At 46.0% G+C, this 9100-nt stretch overlaps 1 protein-coding gene across 1 annotated transcript; it reads right to left on the bottom strand.

Moving 5' to 3' along the window:
• Positions 1-2432: 2432 nt before the first annotated feature.
• Positions 2433-8601, bottom strand: LOC113140193 (NACHT, LRR and PYD domains-containing protein 3-like). Its single transcript, XM_026323969.2, has 8 exons — positions 7691-8601; positions 7266-7585; positions 6746-6829; positions 4629-6480; positions 4339-4512; positions 4048-4221; positions 3546-3592; positions 2433-3192 (listed from the first exon to the last, which is right to left on the bottom strand). The coding sequence occupies exons 2-8, from the start codon at positions 7537-7539 to the stop codon at positions 2666-2668; spliced, it is 3132 nt and encodes a 1043-aa protein (XP_026179754.1). The 5' UTR covers positions 7540-7585; positions 7691-8601; the 3' UTR covers positions 2433-2665.
• Positions 8602-9100: the final 499 nt, after the last annotated feature.

Below are 9100 nucleotides of genomic sequence, written 5' to 3'. Positions count from 1 at the left end.
ATTTACTGGGAGAGGAACTCAGAAATCCCATTACGATCCCATTAAACCTTAAACAATTAGCCTCTTGAACCTGTGTTAGGCTTTAAAACCTGAGGTTTTAGTTTAGTGTGAAGCTGCATTGCAGTGTATGAAAACTCTGGGTAAAAGCTGTAAGGATGTAATTATTTTCATTATCAATAAATCTAATTCTCTTTAAGAGGAATAAAAATGTCATGTAATGTGGAGCCCAAGTAAATATTTACTTGATTATACTCAGCTCCTTTCTCCCATTGGTAAAGTGAGTTCTGATGATTATAATTGCGGATCGACTTGCATTGAAAGCCTCCTGGTACCGACATGGAGGCCACATGCGGTTCCCCAGCACCTCCACCTGTCTGCCGGAGCACATCACAATAACTGTGAAGATGTGACACTAAAACCGGAACCTCTTTTATCTTCAATGTGAACAGAATTGGACAACTGTGTGTTGGTTCGGCCCACAGCGTGACTCTGCAGTTTTACCAGCATCTCTGATTCTCACTGAACATTTCGTGCCGATTGTGCAGCCACCATATCCCGAGCTGTGGTTCTGTTTCACGTCTGTTAATCAGATTCACGTAGTGTTCGAGCAACATCAGACTTCACCGTAGGTTCATATAATACATAAACATAAACATACAATACATTTATGTATATTCCGTGTTCTGCCACTTAGAATAATCTGTCTTTCACGTGTTAGCAGCCTTTAGCTCTCCCAGGGCTCAGTGACGGGAGTTTCACCAGGACGTCACTGAGCTGCTTTTGTTGTCCCGGTGGAATAAACAGATTAACAAATGATTGCATTCAGATTATTGTTAAATGGGTCAGATGTGTTTTAATGGACACAACATTCTGGTAGTTTGAGTCCTCTGCCAGATGGCAGCAGTTGAAATGATGACTGAATGGGATGAGGTAACGATAATGATAAGTATTCTGTAATATTCCATATTCCCTAACTTCTGCTAACTGTTAGCCACCTGCTAGCTAGGTGTGGACTCCATTCACAGATGATCTGCAGCAACAAAAAATAAAACTAGTGTTTAGGTGAACAGATGTGACAATGTGTAACTATTGTTCTGCTAAGTGTTAATGTGACTCCAGTGTGGCAGTTAACTGGAAATGCAGATCCCCCATAGTCCATGAAACAGGACGTTAGCTTACATCACTGTAAAGCAGGGGTATTCAACTAAAATTTAAAGAGGTCCAGTTAGAGAAAATGTCTTGAAGCAAAGGTCCGGAAGATCATAATGTCTAACTAGTTAGTGTGATATATATTTAAGTAGCCTAGTAGTTTTATCAACATCTGCATGACCTGACTGTCAAATCAAATGAATTCAGTACAATTCAGAAACTTTCTGACAATATTTATTGTCATGTAACACACAACTGAACATATCTGTATGGCTGTAGATATGTATAATGTTCTCTCATTAACTAAGTTCTCTCTCTTTCTCCGTCTCACTTTACAGTTTCTCTCCCTTTGTTTTCTACATGTATCGCTCTCTTTCTTTTTCTTTGTACTGTCTTTTCATGCAGTGTTGCCAACTCGTCAGTAAGGAAAGTAGCTATTGGCTGTCCTAAAAGTCGCTAGAAGTAGCCGAATGACGTCATAGCGTAATTTGCATAATGTCCATGGCACATGCTGTAATCCTGATAGACGCTTTTGCCAACTTCAGAAATGGAAAGTAAGAGACAATTGTAATTCTTTATAAAAAATAAGGGACAGAATAAGGTACAAATAAAATATTTGTACTGTGCCATATAATGTAGCATGACGGCCTGCAGTTAATAAGTTCTCAGAACTAAATACATTTGCCTTGCTGTAAATGACTGAGGCTGTTTGAGTCAAATGCAGTGATTTATTTTAGACAAAGAACATTTTACTTTATATTTTATTTTATTTTTTTATTATGCCATGCATCAGTACAGACCACGCACATACATGATCGCACGCGCGATTCATTTGCAGTCGGGACGCAGAGGCGTGAACACTTCCTGCTGTGACTGCAGCTGGGAGGGAGGGACTGCTGCGAGAGGACTGGGCCGCCTGTGAAGGCTTTGGGACGGGGGAGGGGCTCGCGGCTGCAGCTGATTTGCCGTCTTACTGCGGTAAATTGAGAAGTGTAAGAACGGTGCAGTACAGACACATCAGAGTCTCCAAAAGTCTCAAGTAACAACAGAAAAAGTCGCCAGATTTGTCGCTAGTCGCTTTTTTAAAAAAAAAGTGTCGCTAGAGGGGTCTGAATACTCGCTAAATATAGCGACAAAGTCGCTAAGTTGGCAACACTGTTTTCATGTGTAACTTGCCTCTAGCGCTGTTTACACTGTAGAGTCGTAATGTTTACCGCCTGGGATGCACAGACTTGATTGGCTGAGTGGTATCACGTGGGATGGCTCAACTCGCATGCAATTGGTCTGTGCGTTTCCACTACTGTAAAGTCTAAAAAAGCTGCGCCGGTGGAAATAGAAGCGCCCCGTTAGGTTTTAAATCACAATCTTCTGTTTTGCCCCCCCCCCCCGTTGACACCAGGTTGCAGTCCTCAGGCGTTATGTGGAATAGGTGCAATGAACAGTACAAGCAGTTGCTGACCTCAGTGTTCATACAGAGCTGCTACAGGTCTCTCATAGCGAGAGAGGACACTCCCTCCTACAGGGGACACAGAGACACTGAGGAACCATAGGATAACAACCAGAACCCAGGATACAGAGGCTCAGTGAACATGGTGCTGAAGGTGTGGAGGTGGGTCAGTGTGTCAGAGGAGACTCTATAGAAAGACAGAGTCCCAGCAGGCCAGTCCACATACACTGCTACCCGGTTAGAGACTGAGGAGGACAGGTCTCTTCTCCTGTTGTTGTAACAGGCAGAGTAACCGTCGTCAGAGCACCTCAGACTCCAGGACTGTGTATTCACTCCGAACCTGCAGTCAGCGTAGTCTCCTCTCCTGCTGATGCTTCTGTAGGCCACTGATACATGAATCTCCCCGCCCCACTCCACCTCCCAGTAGCAGCGACCAGTCAGACCATCTCGACCCAGCAGCTGCATCCAACAGTCAAATCTGTCGCGATGATCAGGATACGGCAGCTGCTCTTTCACTGCTCTCGCCTTCCTGTTGTTGTCGGACAGTTTGACGTTTCTATTCACTGTGTTTGTGTCCAGTGTGAGTTCACAGGAATCTGAAACGAGACACAGCTGCAGTTTATCATCCAAACCCTGAAACATTCACTGGCTGCTTCATTATCAGACACAAACATCAGAATCACCCAGGCTTTGGGCCTTGTTTCAGACTGAGAACTGAAAGGATCTGCACAGGCTTTGGATTTGAAGGCAACTTTATGATTTTCTCTTTTTCATGTCATTGGGTGTCCATGTGAAACAAACTGCTAATTTCTTCACAGTGAATGTATGCCTTTAAAGAGACAAGTCCTACAGTGGACTCTTTGTAGACCACTTTCAACTGTCCCACCCCGATACAAAACAAGACAATGGAAAAACTAACTGAAAGCTGATGAGTTTGTGACCCACTTACACTTCTTCAGACCAGCTTTCAGCCTCTGCTCTCCACCATGTTCCACCCTGGAGGAACAAACACAGCCATAATAAACCTTCAGAAGCTTCCTCATCCCTGCTCCTCATAAACCTTCAGTCAGATCCACCATTATGCTGCTATAGTGGTCTGGTTTTACTTTATTCAGAGATGGTTCATTCATCCCCCTACGCCTTGTTTTGGTTTAAGATGGTGACATAGGTGGAAAAGAGACATGGTGTCATGGTTCATAACAACTCACGTAAAATTATTGAAACTTCCAGAGGAACTGCCAAGTGGACCTCGAGATGAAAATGTGCTGTTCAAAAATGAACTCTTTGTAAAATTTAGAAAATTAGATTCTGCTCTGACATTAGACCCGATAGTTCAGTTTCGGAGGAAACAAGAACCTCAGCACATCAGATTCTGTCTTCACTGGTATCAGCAAACTGAGAACCAGCAGCATCAGCTCGTCAGTGTGTGAGTTCTGGTAGTCAGCTCATACCTGAGAGTGTCCAGTCTCCAGTGTGGATCCTCTGGTCCAGCAAACAGCAGCTTCACTCCTGAGTCCCCTGGATGGTTGTAGCTCAGGTCCAGCTCTCTCAGATGGGAAGGGTTGGACCTCAGGGCTGAGGCCAGAGAGGCACAGCCTTCCTCTGTGACCTGACAGCCTGACAGGCTGCACAAACACACACACACACACACACACTATTATTTGCTTCTGTTCATCAGTGAACGCTCTGCATGTTCTCCAACATTTACAATGTCCTCAGGAAGATAGAAGCTGAATCCTGACCTGAGACTTTCCAGTCTACACCCTGGACTCCCGAGTCCACCAGAGAGCAGCTTCACCCCTGAGTCCTGCAGGTCGTTGTTACTCAAGTCCAGTTCTCTCAGGCTGGAGGACTGGGAGCTGAGGACTGAGGCCAGAGCTTCACAGCTTCTCTCTGACAGGTTACAGCCGCTCAGCCTGGAGGAGAGTTCATGGAATAGATGTTTAGTCACAGTATCGACTGACTGAGTTTCATGAGCTGAAAACAACCACACACATGTACAGTTAGTGTCTGCAGGTATCTGTGCACCTACACAGCTTTGTGGGAGGCTTTGACCACTGGCAGCAGCCTCAGAAGAGCCTCCTCTGAAGAGGCTGAGTATTTGTTCAGGTCAAACACGTCCAGGTCTTTTCCCGATGACAGTAGGATGAAGGCCAGAGCTGACCACTGAGCAGGAGACAGATCCGTTGTGGAGAGACTTCCTGATGTCAGGAAGTGCTGGATCTCCTCCACTAGAGAACGATCCTTCAGTTCATTCAGACAGTGGAACAGGTTGATGCTTCTCTCTGGAGACAGATTCTCGCTGATCTTTTTCTTGATGTACTGGACTGTTTTCTCATTGGTCTGTGAGCTACTGTCTGTCTTCTTTAGCAGGTCCTGTAGTTTGTCTTGATTGGTCTGCAGAGAAAGACCCAGGAGGAAGCGAAGGAACAGGTCCAAGTGTCCGTTTGGACTCTGCAAAGCCTTGTCAATGGCCATTCTGTGAGTCTTTGCTGTGGAGGTTTTGATGAAAAGCTGTTGTAGGTTCTGCAGTGACAGTCGTGGCTGAGGCAGCACATTTTTGTTGCTGTTGATCAGTGACATTCTCACATAAAAAGCAGCCAGAAACTCCTGAACGCTCAGATGCACAAAGCTGAATATCTTGTCTTTGTTTTTCTTTCCACGCTCTTCTTTAAAGATCTCGGTGAACACTCCTGAGAACACTGAGGCTTCACTGAAATCAACTCCACTTTCTTTCAGATCTTTCTCGTAGAAGATCAGGTTTCCCTTTTCCAGCTGCCGAAAAGCCAGTTTTGCCAACGACTTAATGTACTGAACGCACTTTTCTGGACCGTACTTCTCTTTGGTCCGACCGATCTGAAACACCAGGAACTCGGTGTACATCTCAGTCAGAGTGTTGGGCAGCTCTCCTCGCTCTCTGGTTCCCAACAGATCCTGCAGAACTGTAGCAGTGATCCAGCAGAAGACCGGGATGTGGCACATGATGTGGAGGCTTCGTGAGCTCCTGATGTGGGAGAGGGCCCTGCTGGCCTGCTCCTCACCTCTGAACCTCTTCCTGAAGTACTCGTCCTTCTGCGGGTCGCTGAACCCTCTGACCTCGGTCATGCTGTCCACAAACTCCCGAGGGATCTGATTGGCCGCTGCGGGTCGTGTGGTTATCCAGATGCGAGCAGAGCGCAGCAGTTTCCCATTGATGAGCTTCCTCAGCAGAAGATCGACTGTAGTTGACGTCGTTGCGTCAATAGAGCCAATGTCATTGCCGTGAAGGTCCAGGTGCAGGCGGCTCTCGTCCAGTCCGTCAAAGACAAACAGAAGCTTGAATCTGCTCTTGTCATAGTTGGTGTTTCCTGATGACTGTAGCGCTGTAAAGATGTAGTTCAGAGCCTCCTCCTTGATGTCCACAGTTTCTGGGATACATTCATGAATCAGCTCGGCCAAACTAAACCTCTGTCCCCTCACTGGGTTCAGCTGACGGAAGCTGAAGGGGAAAATGAGATGCACATCCTGATTGGTTCGTTCTTCAGCCCAGTCCAACACAAACTTCTGCACAAGGAGTGTTTTTCCAATTCCAGAGATCCCATTGGTCAGCACTGTTTTTATGGGCCTGTATTCTCCAGTATGGTGTTTGAACATGTCGCTGGGTTTCAGCGGTTTCTCTGTGTCCGTCTGCGTCGCTGCCATTTCGATGTGTCGGACCTCATGCTGAGCGTTGATGTGGACGTCGTTCCCGGCTGTGATGTACAGCTCTGTGTAGATATCAGCCAGACGCTGTTTATCTTCTGCCCAGCCTTCTTGTGCACACATAAACTTGTCCTGGAAGTTTGATTGAAGCACGTGCTGGTAATATGTGATGGGCTGTGGCTCTGGGACCGGAACCAGCACATCTGTGTCAAACAGGAAGTGAGAAAGACAAAGGCTGAGGTGTCCGTCTACACGTCTCTTTGCTCGCTAGAGGCAGTGAACACAAGGGTTCTGTTTGTTATTGTCCTAGACAAAATCATCTGCAACACAACGACACCGGCCAAATCCAAACAGCATCGTTACTTTATCGACTTCAAGGAACAGAAAACAAACTAACCTGTAGATTTTAAACATCAAGGACACATTTGGTCTTTCAGGGCTCCCATACATACCAGAGAGCAGCTTTACCTTCAGTGTGAGGAAGAGGAGCCTGAGTGAGACAGGTGGAAGGTCCTCTGTTCTCTGAAGTCTCCCCACCATCACTGACAACCACTGACAGACAGAGAGTATGTGTCATCTTCTCCACTGATTACTGTCATTATTGATTATTGATCATTAGGTCTGACTCTGTCTTTAGACATTAGTGATGAAGATGTGGTTTGACCCAGTCCTGGTATTTATTAGCTCTGGTTTTCTGACACAAACTGCTCCAGATGATGACGCATATTCATTCACACTGAAATCCCTATTTCATGTTTTAGTATAAACCTGCTTTGGGAACATTTAATTCCCACTTTCCCTCAGAAAGGAAAGAGCTCAGCTGGATTTCCTTAAACCCAGTGCAGGTGTTCGAACACTACTCAGGTGTTGGACAGCATTTCTAATTTAGCTGAGAGCTGATTGGATAAAATGAGCACCAGTCAAAGTGGTACGCCGTGCTCTGGATCAAAGCTGATGCTGTATCACGTTTCCACTTCCTGTGACTGACCTTTTGGTCCTGAGCTGCTGGCTGTCAAACTCTGCACCAGGTCGTTCCTGTTGATCTTCTCTAAAACCTTCCTGGTCACCTCCAGGGCTCCAGGAAGTCTGTATGTCTGCACCATCAGAGTCACCGTGTCCCACCGCGTTGTGGTCTGCACTCGGCCCTTCTTCATGCCGGGGAAGCCTCGGAGGCTGTCGGGCTGCTGCAGGAACCACTTGAATTTGGTGAATTCCTCATCTCCCAAATCTTCCAGAGTATTCAGGAGCTCCTCTGGTGTCATCACGGATCCCTGATGGAGTCACAGGAAACTGGCAGCAGTCATGGAACTGTAGGGGACAAAGAGAGACGCTCAGTCCGGGCTCCTGTTCTGCTCCAACTGTACCACTGGTTTATATGTAATCAGATTAACATCTGTCATTCATTTATTTCACCTCAACATCTGCAGATCATCAACTTCCTTTTTTCTCACGCAGCAGAGAAACAGCCTGACCTCTGACCTCTGCAGGGACCCACAGGTTTACAAGGAGTCACTATATCACATGGATGATATATATGGCTGAGGGGTGTGTTGTAACGTGAAAGCTGTTCATGAAGCTTCCTGATCCTCAAAAGGGTCCTGGGGGGGGGGGGATTCGGAGGAGGCTCAGGAGTTTCTTAAGCAGAGGAGAAAATGTCAGACAGACGTAGAGGGAGAAAAAATGTGACAGAGTTAATCAACCGTTACAGATTAGGTCACGCAGGAGTAACATCTGCGAAGCTCTCTGATCTGTTACTGAAGGCTTTTATACTTACTACTGATTACCTTCACCACAGGACCCCCTGAATTTACCTTCAGGGATCAATAAACTGGATCTCATCTTATCCCAAGTCCTACCAGAACAAACAAGCCACAACCTGAAATGAAAGTCGTCACAACTCAGAGACATTTGGCAACTGGAGCAGTGATGACTTGGGTCTGTGACAGTCTTCATCAGCAGAGTGATCCCACAGACAATTAGTGCAGCACTGTCAGAACCTCAGATCTGTTGCAGCTCACAGGCTCACAAAAAGGCACATATGGACTTCACACATCTGAATTATTGCAGAGTCAAAGAGGGAAGCGGTTTATGTGAATCGAAAGAGGAAGCATTTTATTTTATTTTATCAATATTTATAAGCCTGTTTTTGGAATAGTTCATGATCACATTTCTCCAGAAAGGAAAGAGTTCAGCTGGATTTCTTTAAAGCCAGTCCAGCTGTGTCACCACTGCTCAGCTGCAGTTTAATCTGAAAGCTGATTGGTCAGCCTTTCTTTGGGCTGACTTGGTCAAGGTCAGGCTGGGACTGAACAACAGGTAGAAACATAACTCACAGAAACAGGTCTCTCCTCTCGCACTGAAGTCCTGGTGGCTGCTGGTTCTGAGAGGTCCAAACCTGTGGTGTCTTCATGAGGCGACGATCAGGACGCAGGGCTGAGGAAGAACAAGAGGAGTGATGAGCACGTCTACACTTCAGTCAGGAACGGTCACATTTCCTCTTTCAACACATGAAAATGTTTGTTTTACTGAAAGAGCAGAAAGTTGTGTGTGTGTGTGTGTGTGTGTGTACTTCTGTTTTTGTGAGGACCAGCCCAAATGTCCTCACTTCAATAGAATTATCCTCAAAAGGGTCCTCACAAGGACAGGAATCCACACACACACACAACTTTCTGCTCTTTCAGTAAAACAAACATTTTCATGTGTTGAAAGAGGAAATGTGACCGTTACTGACTGAAGTGTAGACGTGCTCATCACTCCTCTTGTTCTTCCTCAGCCCTGCGTCCTGATCGTCGCCTCACGAAGACGCCACAGGTTTGGACCTCT

This window comes from Mastacembelus armatus, unplaced genomic scaffold, assembly GCF_900324485.2.
Source record: "Mastacembelus armatus unplaced genomic scaffold, fMasArm1.2, whole genome shotgun sequence".
Taxonomy (NCBI): Eukaryota; Metazoa; Chordata; class Actinopteri; order Synbranchiformes; family Mastacembelidae; genus Mastacembelus; species Mastacembelus armatus.
Note: the sequence above shows the minus strand (reverse complement) of the source record. Positions and strands in the feature narration are given on the sequence as shown.

Coding starts and splice junctions, on each gene's coding strand:
- LOC113140193 (XM_026323969.2), bottom strand. CDS start 7,539: ATGACACCAGAGGAGCTCCTGAATACTCTGGAAGATTTGGGAGATGAG. Junction 6,481..6,745: donor TCCTCTTCCTCACACTGAAG/GTAAAGCTGCTC, acceptor TGTTTGACACAG/ATGTGCTGGTTCCGGTCCCA. Junction 4,513..4,628: donor AAAGCCTCCCACAAAGCTGT/GTAGGTGCACAG, acceptor ACTCTCCTCCAG/GCTGAGCGGCTGTAACCTGT.